At 37.4% G+C, this 16352-nt stretch overlaps 1 protein-coding gene across 1 annotated transcript in view; it reads left to right on the top strand.

Moving 5' to 3' along the window:
- The window catches only part of tnnt2e (troponin T2e, cardiac), a 34933-nt gene that overhangs the window by 8783 nt on the left and 9798 nt on the right, over positions 1 to 16352 (top strand). Inside the window, exons 4-7 of the mRNA XM_030342042.1 lie at positions 15029 to 15049; positions 15516 to 15524; positions 15690 to 15714; positions 15811 to 15868. Of these exons, the coding sequence (XP_030197902.1) occupies positions 15029 to 15049; positions 15516 to 15524; positions 15690 to 15714; positions 15811 to 15868 (113 nt within the window). The remainder of the gene's footprint in view (positions 1 to 15028; positions 15050 to 15515; positions 15525 to 15689; positions 15715 to 15810; positions 15869 to 16352) is intronic.

The raw sequence follows: 16352 nt of genomic DNA, 5'->3' as shown, positions 1-16352 counted from the left end.
AACACTGTCATTTTTTATCGGCCGTCATCAAAAAAAACATAAGGGGTAACACTGTCGTTTTTTATCGACCGTCATCAAAATAAACATAAGGGGTAACACTGTCGTTTTTTATCGGCCGTCATCAAAAAAAACATAAGGGGTAACACTGTCGTTTTTTATCGGCCGTCATCAAAAAAAACATAAGGGGTAACACTGTCGTTTTTTTTCGGCCGTCATCAAAAAAAACATAAGGAGTAACACTGTCGTTTTTTATGGGCCGTCATCAAATATATCATAAGACGTGACACTGTCGTTTATTATCATAGATCGGGCGGCTTAGCTTAGTAGGCAGAGTAGTTGACTTGAAACTGAAAGGTTGGTTGTTCGATCCCCAGCTCCTCCTAGCTGGGTGATTATAGTACAATTAAAAACATAAGGTGTAACACTGTTGTTTTTTATCGGCCGTCGTCAAAAAAAACTTAAGGGGTAACACTGTAGTTTTTTATGGGCCGTCATCAAAAAAAACATAAGGGGTAACACTGTCGTTTTTTATCAAAAAAAAAATAGGGGTTACAGTGTCGTTTTTTATCGGCCGTCATCAAAAAAAAACATGAGGGGTAACACTGTCGTTTTTTATCGGCCGTCATCAAAAAAAACATAAGGGGTAACACTGTCGTTTTTTATCGGCAGTCATGAAAAAAAACATAAGGGGTAACACTGTTGTTTTTTATCGGCCGTCATGAAAAAAAACATAAGGGGTAACACTGTCGTTTTTTATCGGCCGTCATGAAAAAAAACATAAGGGGTAACACTGTCGTTTTTTATCGGCCGTCATCAAAAAAAACATAAGGGGTAACACTGTTGTTTTTTATCAAAAAAAACATAAGGGGTAACACTGTCGTTTTTTATCGGCCGTCATCAAAAAAAACATAAGGGGTAACACTGTCGTTTTTTATCGGCCGTCATCAAAAAAAACATAAGGGGTAACACTGTCGTTTTTTATCAAAAAAAACATAAGGGGTAACACTGTCGTTTTTTATCGGCCGTCATCAAAAAAAACATAAGGGGTAACACTGTAGTTTTTTATGGGCCGTCATCAAAAAAAACATAAGGGGTAACACTGTCGTTTTTTATCAAAAAAAACATAAGGGGTAACAGTGTCGTTTTTTATCGGCCGTCATCAAAATAAACATAAGGGGTAACACTGTCGTTTTTTATCGGCCGTCATCAAAAAAACATAAGGGGTAACACTGTCGTTTTTTATCGGCAGTCATGAAAAAAAACATAAGGGGTAACACTGTCGTTTTTTATCGGCCGTCATGAAAAAAAACATAAGGGGTAACACTGTCGTTTTTTATCGGCCGTCATGAAAAAAAACATAAGGGGTAACACTGTCGTTTTTTATCGGCCGTCATCAAAAAAAACATAAGGGGTAACACTGTTGTTTTTTATCAAAAAAAACATAAGGGGTAACACTGTCGTTTTTTATCGGCCGTCATCAAAAAAAACATAAGGGGTAACACTGTCGTTTTTTATCGGCCGTCATCAAAAAAAACATAAGGGGTAACACTGTTGTTTTTTATCGGCCGTCGTCAAAAAAAACATAAGGGGTAACACTGTCGTTTTTTATCGGCCGTCATCAAAAAAAACATAAGGGGTAACACTGTCGTTTTTTATCGGCCGTCATCAAAAAAAAACATAAGGAGTAACACTGTCGTTTTTTATCAGCCGTCATGAAAAAAAACATAAGGGGTAACACTGTCGTTTTTTATCGGCCGTCATCAAAAAAAACATAAGGGGTAACACTGTTGTTTTTTATCGGCCGTCATCAAAAAAAACATAAGGGGTAACACAGTCGTTTTTTATCAAAAAAAAACATAAGGGGTAACACTGTCGTTTTTTATCAAAAAAAACATAAGGGGTAACACTGTCGTTTTTTATCGGCCGTCATCAAAAAAAACATAAGGGGTAACACTGTCGTTTTTTATCGGCCGTCATCAAAAAAAACATAAGGGGTAACACTGTTGTTTTTTATCGGCCGTCATCAAAAAAAACATAAGGGGTAACACAGTCGTTTTTTATCAAAAAAAAACATAAGGGGTAACACTGTCGTTTTTTATCGGCCGTCATCAAAATAAACATAAGGGGTAACACCGTCGTTTTTTATCGGCCGTCAACAAATAAAACGTAAGGGGTAACAGTGACGTTTTTTATCGGCCGTCATCAAAAAAAACATAAGGGGTAACACTGTCGTTTTTTATCGGCCGTCATCAAAAAAAACATAATGGGTAACACTGTCGTTTTTTATCGGCCGTCATCAAAAAAAGCATAAGGGGTAACACTGTCGTTTTTTATCGGCCGTCATCACAAAAAAAAAAAAGGGGGTAACACTGTCATTTTTTATCGGCCGTCATCAAAAAAAACATAAGGGGTAACACTGTCGTTTTTTATCGACCGTCATCAAAATAAACATAAGGGGTAACACTGTCGTTTTTTATCGGCCGTCATCAAAAAAAACATAAGGGGTAACACTGTCGTTTTTTATCAAAAAAAACATAAGGGGTAACACTGTCGTTTTTTATCGGCCGTCGTCAAAAAAAACATAAGGGGTAACACTGTAGTTTTTTATGGGCCGTCATCAAAAAAAACATAAGGGGTAACACTGTCGTTTTTTATCAAAAAAAACATAAGGGGTAACAGTGTCGTTTTTTATCGGCCGTCATCAAAATAAACATAAGGGGTAACACTGTCGTTTTTTATCGGCCGTCATCAAAAAAACATAAGGGGTAACACTGTCGTTTTTTATCGGCAGTCATGAAAAAAAACATAAGGGGTAACACTGTCGTTTTTTATCGGCCGTCATGAAAAAAAACATAAGGGGTAACACTGTCGTTTTTTATCGGCCGTCATGAAAAAAAACATAAGGGGTAACACTGTCGTTTTTTATCGGCCGTCATCAAAAAAAACATAAGGGGTAACACTGTTGTTTTTTATCAAAAAAAACATAAGGGGTAACACTGTCGTTTTTTATCGGCCGTCATCAAAAAAAACATAAGGGGTAACACTGTCGTTTTTTATCGGCCGTCATCAAAAAAAACATAAGGGGTAACACTGTTGTTTTTTATCGGCCGTCGTCAAAAAAAACATAAGGGGTAACACTGTCGTTTTTTATCGGCCGTCATCAAAAAAAACATAAGGGGTAACACTGTCGTTTTTTATCAAAAAAAACATAAGGGGTAACACTGTCGTTTTTTATCGGCCGTCATCAAAAAAAACATAAGGGGTAACACTGTCGTTTTTTATCGGCCGTCATCAAAAAAAACATAAGGAGTAACACTGTCGTTTTTTATCAGCCGTCATGAAAAAAAACATAAGGGGTAACACTGTCGTTTTTTATCGGCCGTCATCAAAAAAAACATAAGGGGTAACACTGTTGTTTTTTATCGGCCGTCGTCAAAAAAAACATAAGGGGTAACACAGTCGTTTTTTATCAAAAAAAAACATAAGGGGTAACACTGTCGTTTTTTATCAAAAAAAACATAAGGGGTAACACTGTCGTTTTTTATCGGCCGTCATCAAAAAAAACATAAGGGGTAACACTGTCGTTTTTTATTGGCCGTCATCAAAAAAAACATAAGGGGTAACACTGTCGTTTTTTATCGGCCGTCATCAAAATAAACATAAGGGGTAACACCGTCGTTTTTTATCGGCCGTCAACAAATAAAACGTAAGGGGTAACAGTGACGTTTTTTATCGGCCGTCATCAAAAAAAACATAAGGGGTAACACTGTCGTTTTTTATCGGCCGTCATCAAAAAAAACATAATGGGTAACACTGTCGTTTTTTATCGGCCGTCAACAAAAAAAGCATAAGGGGTAACACTGTCGTTTTTTATCGGCCGTCATCACAAAAAAAAAAAAGGGGGTAACACTGTCATTTTTTATCGGCCGTCATCAAAAAAAACATAAGGGGTAACACTGTCGTTTTTTATCGACCGTCATCAAAATAAACATAAGGGGTAACACTGTCGTTTTTTATCGGCCGTCATCAAAAAAAACATAAGGGGTAACACTGTCGTTTTTTATCGGCCGTCATCAAAAAAAACATAAGGGGTAACACTGTCGTTTTTTTTCGGCCGTCATCAAAAAAAACATAAGGAGTAACACTGTCGTTTTTTATGGGCCGTCATCAAATATATAATAAGACGTGACACTGTCCTTTATTATCACGGATCGGGCGGCTTAGCTTAGTAGGCAGAGTAGTTGACTTGAAACTGAAAGGTTGGTTGTTCGATCCCCAGCTCCTCCTAGCTGGGTGATTATAGTACAATTAAAAACATAAGGTGTAACACTGTTGTTTTTTATCGGCCGTCGTCAAAAAAAACTTAAGGGGTAACACTGTAGTTTTTTATGGGCCGTCATCAAAAAAAACATAAGGGGTAACACTGTCGTTTTTTATCAAAAAAAACATAAGGGGTAACAGTGTCGTTTTTTATCGGCCGTCATCAAAAAAAACATAAGGGGTAACACTGTCGTTTTTTATCGGCCGTCATCAAAAAAAACATAAGGGGTAACACTGTCGTTTTTTATCGGCCGTCATCAAAAAAAACATAAGGGGTAACACTGTAGTTTTTTATCGGCCGTCATCAAAAAAAACATAAGGGCCGTCATCAAATATATAATAAGAGGTGACACTGTCGATTATCATCAAAGATTGGGCGGCTTAGCTCAGTAGGTAGAGCAGTTGTCTTGAAACTGACAGGTTAGTTGTTCGATCCCCAGCCCCTCCTAGCTGGGTGATTATAGTACAATTAAAAACATAAGGGGTAACACTGTAGTTTTTTATCGGCCGTCATCAAAAAAAACATAAGGGGTAACACTGTCGTTTTTTATCGGCCGTCATCAAAAAAAACATCAGGGGTAACACTGTCGTTTTTTATCGGCCGTCATCAAAAAAAACATAAGGGGTAACACTGTCGTTTTTTATCGGCCGTCATCAAAAAAAACATAAGGGGTAACACTGTCGTTTTTTATCGGCCGTCTTCAAAAAAAACATAAGGGGTAACACTGTCGTTTTTTATGGGCCGTCATCAAATAAATAATAAGATGTGACACTGTCGTTTATTATCAAAGATCGGGCGGCTTAGCTCAGTAGGTAGAGCAGTTGTCTTGACACTGAAAGAATGGTTGTTCGATCCCCAGCTCCTCCTAGCTGGGAGATTATAGTACAATTAAAAACATAAGGGGTAACACTGTTGTTTTTTATTCCAAGTCATCAAATAAAACGTGAGAACTTTATTTGTGGTCAGGCACATACAAACAAGACATACTTCAACAATAAACACTTAGTCAGGGGTAACACTGTTTTTTATTATTAGTCGTCATGAGAATAAAACATAAGGGGTAACACTGTCGTTTTTTATCGGCCGTCATCAAAAAAAACATAAGGGGTAACACTGTCGTTTTTTATCGGCCGTCATCAAAAAAAACATAAGGGGTAACACTGTCGTTTTTTATCAAAAAAAACATAAGGGGTAACACTGTCGTTTTTTATCGGCCGTCATGAAAAAAAACATAAGGGGTAACACTGTCGTTTTTTATCGGCCGTCATGAAAAAAAACATAAGGGGTAACACTGTCGTTTTTTATCGGCCGTCATGAAAAAAAACATAAGGGGTAACACTGTTGTTTTTTATCGGCCGTCATCAAAAAAAACATAAGGGGTAACACTGTCGTTTTTTATCGGCCGTCATCAAAAAAAACATAAGGGGTAACACTGTCGTTTTTTATCGGCCGTCATCAAAAAAAACATAAGGGGTAACACTGTCGTTTTTTATCGGCCGTCATGAAAAAAACATAAGGGGTAACACTGTCGTTTTTTATCGGCCGTCATGAAAAAAAACATAAGGGGTAACACTGTCGTTTTTTATCGGCCGTCATGAAAAAAAACATAAGGGGTAACACTGTCGTTTTTTATAGGTCGTCATAGAAAAAAACATAAGGGGTAACACTGTCGTTTTTTATCGACCGTTATGAAAAAAAACATAAGGGGTAACACTGTCGTCTTTTATAGGTCGTCATGAAAAAATAACACCGGTGGTAACACTGTCGTTTTTTATCGGCCGTCATCAAAAAAAACATAAGGGGTAACACTGTCGTTTTTTTTCGGCCGTCATCAAAAAAAACATAAGGAGTAACACTGTCGTTTTTTATGGGCCGTCATCAAATATATCATAAGACGTGACACTGTCGTTTATTATCATAGATCGGGCGGCTTAGCTTAGTAGGCAGAGTAGTTGACTTGAAACTGAAAGGTTGGTTGTTCGATCCCCAGCTCCTCCTAGGTGGGTGATTATAGTACAATTAAAAACATAAGGTGTAACACTGTTGTTTTTTATCGGCCGTCGTCAAAAAAAACTTAAGGGGTAACACTGTAGTTTTTTATGGGCCGTCATCAAAAAAAACATAAGGGGTAACACTGTCGTTTTTTATCAAAAAAAAAATAGGGGTTACAGTGTCGTTTTTTATCGGCCGTCATCAAAAAAAACATGAGGGGTAACACTGTCGTTTTTTATCGGCCGTCATCAAAAAAAACATAAGGGGTAACACTGTCGTTTTTTATCGGCAGTCATGAAAAAAAACATAAGGGGTAACACTGTTGTTTTTTATCGGCCGTCATGAAAAAAAACATAAGGGGTAACACTGTCGTTTTTTATCGGCCGTCATGAAAAAAAACATAAGGGGTAACACTGTCGTTTTTTATCGGCCGTCATCAAAAAAAACATAAGGGGTAACACTGTTGTTTTTTATCAAAAAAAACATAAGGGGTAACACTGTCGTTTTTTATCGGCCGTCATCAAAAAAAACATAAGGGGTAACACTGTCGTTTTTTATCGGCCGTCATCAAAAAAAACATAAGGGGTAACACTGTCGTTTTTTATCAAAAAAAACATAAGGGGTAACACTGTCGTTTTTTATCGGCCGTCATCAAAAAAAACATAAGGGGTAACACTGTAGTTTTTTATGGGCCGTCATCAAAAAAAACATAAGGGGTAACACTGTCGTTTTTTATCAAAAAAAACATAAGGGGTAACAGTGTCGTTTTTTATCGGCCGTCATCAAAATAAACATAAGGGGTAACACTGTCGTTTTTTATCGGCCGTCATCAAAAAAACATAAGGGGTAACACTGTCGTTTTTTATCGGCAGTCATGAAAAAAAACATAAGGGGTAACACTGTCGTTTTTTATCGGCCGTCATGAAAAAAAACATAAGGGGTAACACTGTCGTTTTTTATCGGCCGTCATGAAAAAAAACATAAGGGGTAACACTGTCGTTTTTTATCGGCCGTCATCAAAAAAAACATGAGGGGTAACACTGTTGTTTTTTATCAAAAAAAACATAAGGGGTAACACTGTCGTTTTTTATCGGCCGTCATCAAAAAAAACATAAGGGGTAACACTGTCGTTTTTTATCGGCCGTCATCAAAAAAAACATACGGGGTAACACTGTTGTTTTTTATCGGCCGTCGTCAAAAAAAACATAAGGGGTAACACTGTCGTTTTTTATCGGCCGTCATCAAAAAAAACATAAGGGGTAACACTGTCGTTTTTTATCGGCCGTCATCAAAAAAAACATAAGGAGTAACACTGTCGTTTTTTATCAGCCGTCATCAAAAAAAACATAAGGGGTAACACTGTCGTTTTTTATCAAAAAAAACATAAGGGGTAACACTGTCGTTTTTTATCGGCCGTCATCAAAAAAAACATAAGGGGTAACACTGTCGTTTTTTATCAGCCGTCATGAAAAAAAACATAAGGGGTAACACTGTCGTTTTTTATCGGCCGTCATCAAAAAAAACATAAGGGGTAACACTGTTGTTTTTTATCGGCCGTCATCAAAAAAAACATAAGGGGTAACACAGTCGTTTTTTATCAAAAAAAAACATAAGGGGTAACACTGTCGTTTTTTATCAAAAAAAACATAAGGGGTAACACTGTCGTTTTTTATCGGCCGTCATCAAAAAAAACATAAGGGGTAACACTGTTGTTTTTTATCGGCCGTCGTCAAAAAAAACATAAGGGGTAACACTGTCGTTTTTTATCGGCCGTCATCAAAAAAAACATAAGGGGTAACACTGTCGTTTTTTATCAAAAAAAACATAAGGGGTAACACTGTCGTTTTTTATCGGCCGTCATCAAAAAAAACATAAGGGGTAACACTGTCGTTTTTTATCGGCCGTCATCAAAAAAAACATAAGGAGTAACACTGTCGTTTTTTATCAGCCGTCATGAAAAAAAACATAAGGGGTAACACTCGTTTTTTATCGGCCGTCATCAAAAAAAACATAAGGGGTAACACTGTTGTTTTTTATCGGCCGTCATCAAAAAAAACATAAGGGGTAACACAGTCGTTTTTTATCAAAAAAAAACATAAGGGGTAACACTGTCGTTTTTTATCAAAAAAAACATAAGGGGTAACACTGTCGTTTTTTATCGGCCGTCATCAAAAAAAACATAAGGGGTAACACTGTCGTTTTTTATCGGCCGTCATCAAAAAAAACATAAGGGGGAACACAGTCGTTTTTTATCAAAAAAAAACATAAGGGGTAACACTGTCGTTTTTTATCGGCCGTCATCAAAATAAACATAAGGGGTAACACCGTCGTTTTTTATCGGCCGTCAACAAATAAAACGTAAGGGGTAACAGTGACGTTTTTTATCGGCCGTCATCAAAAAAAACATAAGGGGTAACACTGTCGTTTTTTATCGGCCGTCATCAAAAAAAACATAATGGGTAACACTGTCGTTTTTTATCGGCCGTCAACAAAAAAAGCATAAGGGGTAACACTGTCGTTTTTTATCGGCCGTCATCACAAAAAAAAAAAAATGGGGTAACACTGTCATTTTTTATCGGCCGTCATCAAAAAAAACATAAGGGGTAACACTGTCGTTTTTTATCGACCGTCATCAAAATAAACATAAGGGGTAACACTGTCGTTTTTTATCGGCCGTCATCAAAAAAAACATAAGGGGTAACACTGTCGTTTTTTATCGGCCGTCATCAAAAAAAACATAAGGGGTAACACTGTCGTTTTTTTTCGGCCGTCATCAAAAAAAACATAAGGAGTAACACTGTCGTTTTTTATGGGCCGTCATCAAATATATAATAAGACGTGACACTGTCGTTTATTATCACGGATCGGGCGGCTTAGCTTAGTAGGCAGAGTAGTTGACTTGAAACTGAAAGGTTGGTTGTTCGATCCCCAGCTCCTCCTAGCTGGGTGATTATAGTACAATTAAAAACATAAGGTGTAACACTGTTGTTTTTTATCGGCCGTCGTCAAAAAAAACTTAAGGGGTAACACTGTAGTTTTTTATGGGCCGTCATCAAAAAAAACATAAGGGGTAACACTGTCGTTTTTTATCAAAAAAAACATAAGGGGTAACAGTGTCGTTTTTTATCGGCCGTCATCAAAAAAAACATAAGGGGTAACACTGTCGTTTTTTATCGGCCGTCATCAAAAAAAACATAAGGGGTAACACTGTCGTTTTTTATCGGCCGTCATCAAAAAAAACATAAGGGGTAACACTGTAGTTTTTTATCGGCCGTCATCAAAAAAAACATAAGGGCCGTCATCAAATATATAATAAGAGGTGACACTGTCGATTATCATCAAAGATTGGGCGGCTTAGCTCAGTAGGTAGAGCAGTTGTCTTGAAACTGACAGGTTAGTTGTTCGATCCCCAGCCCCTCCTAGCTGGGTGATTATAGTACAATTAAAAACATAAGGGGTAACACTGTAGTTTTTTATCGGCCGTCATCAAAAAAAACATCAGGGGTAACACTGTCGTTTTTTATCGGCCGTCATCAAAAAAAACATAAGGGGTAACACTGTCGTTTTTTATCGGCCGTCATCAAAAAAAACATAAGGGGTAACACTGTCGTTTTTTATCGGCCGTCATCAAAAAAAACATAAGGGGTAACACTGTCGTTTTTTATGGGCCGTCATCAAATAAATAATAAGATGTGACACTGTCGTTTATTATCAAAGATCGGGCGGCTTAGCTCAGTAGGTAGAGCAGTTGTCTTGACACTGAAAGAATGGTTGTTCGATCCCCAGCTCCTCCTAGCTGGGAGATTATAGTACAATTAAAAACATAAGGGGTAACACTGTTGTTTTTTATTCCAAGTCATCAAATAAAACGTAAGAGAACTTTATTTGTGGTCAGGCACATACAAACAAGACATACTTCAACAATAAACACTTAGTAAGGGGTAACACTGTTTTTTATTATTAGTCGTCATGAGAATAAAACATAAGGGGTAACACTATCGTTTTTTATCGGCCGTCATCAAAAAAAACATAAGGGGTAACACTGTCGTTTTTTATCGGCCGTCATCAAAAAAAACATAAGGGGTAACACTGTCGTTTTTTATCAAAAAAAACATAAGGGGTAACACTGTCGTTTTTTATCGGCCGTCATGAAAAAAAACATAAGGGGTAACACTGTCGTTTTTTATCGGCCGTCATGAAAAAAAACATAAGGGGTAACACTGTCGTTTTTTATCGGCCGTCATGAAAAAAAACATAAGGGGTAACACTGTTGTTTTTTATCGGCCGTCATCAAAAAAAACATAAGGGGTAACACTGTCGTTTTTTATCGGCCGTCATCAAAAAAAACATAAGGGGTAACACTGTCGTTTTTTATCGGCCGTCATCAAAAAAAACATAAGGGGTAGCACTGTCGTTTTTTATCGGCCGTCATGAAAAAAACATAAGGGGTAACACTGTCGTTTTTTATCGGCCGTCATGAAAAAAAACATAAGGGGTAACACTGTCGTTTTTTATCGGCCGTCATGAAAAAAAACATAAGGGGTAACACTGTCGTTTTTTATAGGTCGTCATAGAAAAAAACATAAGGGGTAACACTGTCGTTTTTTATCGACCGTTATGAAAAAAAACATAAGGGGTAACACTGTCGTCTTTTATAGGTCGTCATGAAAAAATAACACCGGTGGTAACACTGTCGTTTTTTATCGGCCGTCATGAAAAGAAAACGTAATTCAAATTCAAATCTTTATTTTTCCCTTAAGAGAACTTTATTTGTGGTCAGGCACATACAAACAAGACATACTTCAACAATAAACACTTAGTAAGGGGTAACACTGTTTTTTATTATTAGTCGTCATGAGAATACAACATAAGGGGTAACACTGTACTTTTTTTATTGGTCGCCATGAAAAATAACACAAGTGGTAACACTGTCGTTTTTTATAGGTCGTCATGGAAAAAAGCGTAAGGGGTAACACTGTCGTTTTTTATAGGTCGTCATGGAAAAAAGTGCAAGGGGTAACACTGTCGTTTTTTAAAGGTCGTCATGGAAAAAAGCGTGAGGGGTAACACTGTCGTTTATTATCGACCGTCATGAAAAAAAACATAAGGGGTAACACTGTCGTTTTTTATAGGTCGTCATAGAAAAAAGCGTAAGGGGTAACACTGTCGTTTTTTATCGGCCGTCATGAAAAAAAACATCAGTGGTAACACTGTCGTTTTTTATGGGTCGTCATGAAAAAAAACATAAGGGGTAACACTGTCGTTTTTTATCGGCCGTCATGAAAAAAAACATAAGGGGTAACACTGTCGTTTTTTATAGGTCGTCATGGAAAAAAGCGTAAGGGGTAACACTGTCGTTTATTATCGACCGTCATGAAAAAAAACATAAGGGGTAACACTGTCGTTTTTTTATCGGCCGTCATGAAAAAAAACATGAGGGGTAACACTGTCGTTTTTTATCGGTCGTCATGGAAAAAAACATGAGGGGTAATACTGTCGTTTTTTATAGGTCGTCATGGAAAAAAGCGCAAGGGGTAACACTGTCGTTTTTTATAGGTCGTCATGGAAAAAAGCGTAAGGGGTAACACTGTCGTTTATTATCGACCGTCATGAAAAAAAACATAAGGGGTAACACTGTCGTATTTTATCGGCCGTCATGAAAAAAACATGAGGGGTAACACTGTCGTTTTTTATAGGTCGTCATGAAAAAAAACATAAGGGGTAACACTGTCGTTTTTTATCGGCCGTCATGAGAAAAAACATGAGGGGTAACACTGTCGTTTTTTATAGGTCGTCATGAAAAAAAACATAAGGGGTAACACTGTCGTTTTTTATAGGTCGTCGTCATGGAAAAAAGCGTAAGGGCTAACACCGTCGTCTTTTATCGGCCGTCATGAAAAAAAACATAAGGGGTAACACTGTCGTTTTTTATCAGCCGTCATGAAAAAAAACATAAGGGGTAACACTGTCGTTTTTTAATAGGTCGTCATAGAAAAAAGAGTAAGGGGTAACACTGTCGTTTTTCATTGGTCGTCATGAAAAAAAGTGTAAGGGGTAACACTGCCGTTTTTTATCGGCCGTCATGAAAAGAAATCGTAATTCAAATACAAATTATTTTTCCCGTAAGAGAACTTCATTTGTGGTCAGGCACATACAAACATGACATACTTCAACAATAAACAGTTAGTAAGGGGTAACACTGTACTTTTTTTATAGGTCGTCATAAAAAAAACATAAGGGGTAACACTGTCGTTTTTTATCGGCCGTCATGAAAAAAAACATAAGGGGTAACACTGTCGTTTTTTTATCGGCCGTCATGAAAAAAACATAAGGGGTAACACCGTCGTTTTTTTTTGGTCGTCATGAATAAAAAGCTTAAAAGGTAACACTGTAGTTTTATCAGCGGTCATTAAAAAACATACGGGGTAACAATGTCGTTTTTTATCTGCCGTCATGAAAAAAAACATAAGGGGTAATACTGGTGTTTTTTGTCGGCCATCGTGAAGAAAAACATAAGGGGTAACACTGTCGTTTTTTTATTGGTCGTCATTTTTATCGGCGGTCATTAAAAAACATAGGGGGTAACACTGTCGTTTTTTATAGGTCGTCATGGAAAAAAGCGTAAGGGGTAACACTGTCGTTTTTTATAGGTCGTCATGGAAAAAAGTGCAAGGGGTAACACTGTCGTTTTTTAAAGGTCGTCATGGAAAAAAGCGTAAGGGGTAACACTGTCGTTTATTATCGACCGTCATGAAAAAAAAAATAAGGGGTAACACTGTCGTTTTTTATAGGTCGTCATAGAAAAAAGCGTAAGGGGTAACACTGTCGTTTTTTATCGGCCGTCATGAAAAAAAACATCAGTGGTAACACTGTCGTTTTTTATGGGTCGTCATGAAAAAAAACATAAGGGGTAACACTGTCGTTTTTTATCGGCCGTCATGAAAAAAAACATAAGGGGTAACACTGTCGTTTTTTATAGGTCGTCATGGAAAAAAGCGTAAGGGGTAACACTGTCGTTTATTATCGACCGTCATGAAAAAAAACATAAGGGGTAACACTGTCGTTTTTTTATCGGCCGTCATGAAAAAAAACATGAGGGGTAACACTGTCGTTTTTTATCGGTCGTCATGGAAAAAAACATGAGGGGTAATACTGTCGTTTTTTATAGGTCGTCATGGAAAAAAGCGCAAGGGGTAACACTGTCGTTTTTTATAGGTCGTCATGGAAAAAAGCGTAAGGGGTAACACTGTCGTTTATTATCGACCGTCATGAAAAAAAACATAAGGGGTAACACTGTCGTATTTTATCGGCCGTCATGAAAAAAACATGAGGGGTAACACTGTCGTTTTTTATAGGTCGTCATGAAAAAAAACATAAGGGGTAACACTGTCGTTTTTTATCGGCCGTCATGAGAAAAAACATGAGGGGTAACACTGTCGTTTTTTATAGGTCGTCATGAAAAAAAACATAAGGGGTAACACTGTCGTTTTTTATAGGTCGTCGTCATGGAAAAAAGCGTAAGGGCTAACACCGTCGTCTTTTATCGGCCGTCATGAAAAAAAACATAAGGGGTAACACTGTCGTTTTTTATCAGCCGTCATGAAAAAAAACATAAGGGGTAACACTGTCGTTTTTTAATAGGTCGTCATAGAAAAAAGAGTAAGGGGTAACACTGTCGTTTTTCATTGGTCGTCATGAAAAAAAGTGTAAGGGGTAACACTGCCGTTTTTTATCGGCCGTCATGAAAAGAAATCGTAATTCAAATACAAATTATTTTTCCCGTAAGAGAACTTCATTTGTGGTCAGGCACATACAAACATGACATACTTCAACAATAAACAGTTAGTAAGGGGTAACACTGTACTTTTTTTATAGGTCGTCATAAAAAAAACATAAGGGGTAACACTGTCGTTTTTTATCGGCCGTCATGAAAAAAAACATAAGGGGTAACACTGTCGTTTTTTTATCGGCCGTCATGAAAAAAACATAGGGGGTAACACCGTCGTTTTTTTTTGGTCGTCATGAATAAAAAGCTTAAAAGGTAACACTGTAGTTTTATCAGCGGTCATTAAAAAACATACGGGGTAACAATGTCGTTTTTTATCTGCCGTCATGAAAAAAAACATAAGGGGTAACACTGGTGTTTTTTGTCGGCCATCGTGAAGAAAAACATAAGGGGTAACACTGTCGTTTTTTTATTGGTCGTCATTTTTATCGGCGGTCATTAAAAAACATAGGGGGTAACACTGTCATTTTTTATCTGCCGTCATGAAAAAAAACATAAGGGGTAACACTGTCTTTTTATTGGTCGTCATTTTTATCGGCAGTCATTAAAAAACATAGGGGGTAACACTGTCGTTTTTTATAGGTCGTCATAGAAAAAAGCGTAAGGGCTAACACTAGTTTTTTATCGACCATCAAAAAACATAAGGGGTAACAATGTTGTTTTTTATTGATCGTCGTTAAAAAAGACATAAGGGTTAACACTGTAAAAATAGAATAACAGAGGTGATCCTCCCACACCCCCAAACAAATGGCTCCCTGAATACACACATCAATACACGCTATTTAGTATGTTCAAATAAATGTTTTCTGTAATTGGACATATATTATTTAATCGGAATTCAAGTTAACTTAAAATCTAGTTCCAACAGATTTTAATTGACTTTATCTAATCGTTATTTTCTATTTCTCATTTTACGTTGTGCCTTTTAGAGCCTTTTGCTGCAGAAGAAGGTAATTTAATTTTTTATTAACTATATACCAATGCATTAAATTTGTATTCCCAGTATGTTTCCTCTTTGTTAAATTTTTATCCAATAACACAGAATAAACAAAGTGAAAGTCAATGCATTAAGATGTCGCCTTCCTTTTCATGAGCAGATTTTACATATTTAATTTCACCTTCTATTTGAACCACTCTTATGTGTCTGTTTGTGTGGGTCTGTGTGCATGTGTGTGCGTGTCTGCAAGCGTCCTTGTGTACGTGTGAGTGAACACAATTCAGCTAATGAGAAGAACAGCGATAAAGATCTTTTCGTCTTTCTCCTCATTACGGCTCGTTGGGTGTAAATAAAAACAGAGTTTGTGTGTTGTGTGTGTGTGTGTGTGGCTGCATATATATACTCATTTATTTATGTTAACCTTGTTTTTCTGTGTATTTTTAAATTGTTTTGCTAACTACGGTTGTTTAACTCAAAAGAAAACCAAGGTGAGCGAGCAACCTAAAATAGTTTTTACATTAATCCAAAATATATATATATATATATATATATATATATTTAATTTAAACAAAAAAATATGGTTTTAGGTTTCAGAGTCCTCTTTCTGTATTCATTTTGACTATATCATCTGATTCATTTCATATAATTATAAGCAGACGATGTAAGACCCAAAGCAAAGTAAGTCTTTTGCCATTCATCAACCTGACATCAACATCCAACAAAAACCCCAAAAACGAAAATGAAGATAAAGGATCGACGTGATTCCCTTCTTAGGTTCGCGCCAAACATCACGGTTCCCAAGCCCTCGGATGGAGACAAAGTGGACTTTGACGTGAGTTTCTTCTGAGGTTCAGGGCAGCAGAGGTCAGCGGCGTCATGATGATGCGGACCCGTTGACATTTGAAACTCCTTCCCAGTACAATACGCTGAATATCTCCAATTGGTGAGGGGCACACTGTTGAACTTGCGAGTGTGCGTGTGTGTGTCTGTGTGCTTTGTCTGTGTGTGTGTGCTTTGTCTGTGCTTTGTGTCTGTGTGTCTCCGTGTGTGTGTGTCTATGCTTTGGGTCTGTGTGTGTGTGTGTGTGTGTTTCTGTCTGTGCTTTGTGTCTGTCTGTGTGTGTGTGTGTGTGTGTGTGTGTGTGTGTGTGTGTGTCTGTCTGTGATTTGTGTCTGTCCGTCTGCCTGTTTGTGTGTGTGTCTGTCTGTGCTTTGTGTCCGTGCTTTGTGTCTGTCTGCCTGTGTGTCTGTCTGCCTATGTGTCTGTCTGCCTGTGTGTCTGTCTGCCTGTGTGTCTGTCTGCCTGTGTGTCTGTCT

The sequence above is a fragment of the Gadus morhua genome, chromosome 19 (genome assembly GCF_902167405.1).
Source record: "Gadus morhua chromosome 19, gadMor3.0, whole genome shotgun sequence".
NCBI lineage: Eukaryota > Metazoa > Chordata > Actinopteri > Gadiformes > Gadidae > Gadus > Gadus morhua.
Note: the sequence above shows the minus strand (reverse complement) of the source record. Positions and strands in the feature narration are given on the sequence as shown.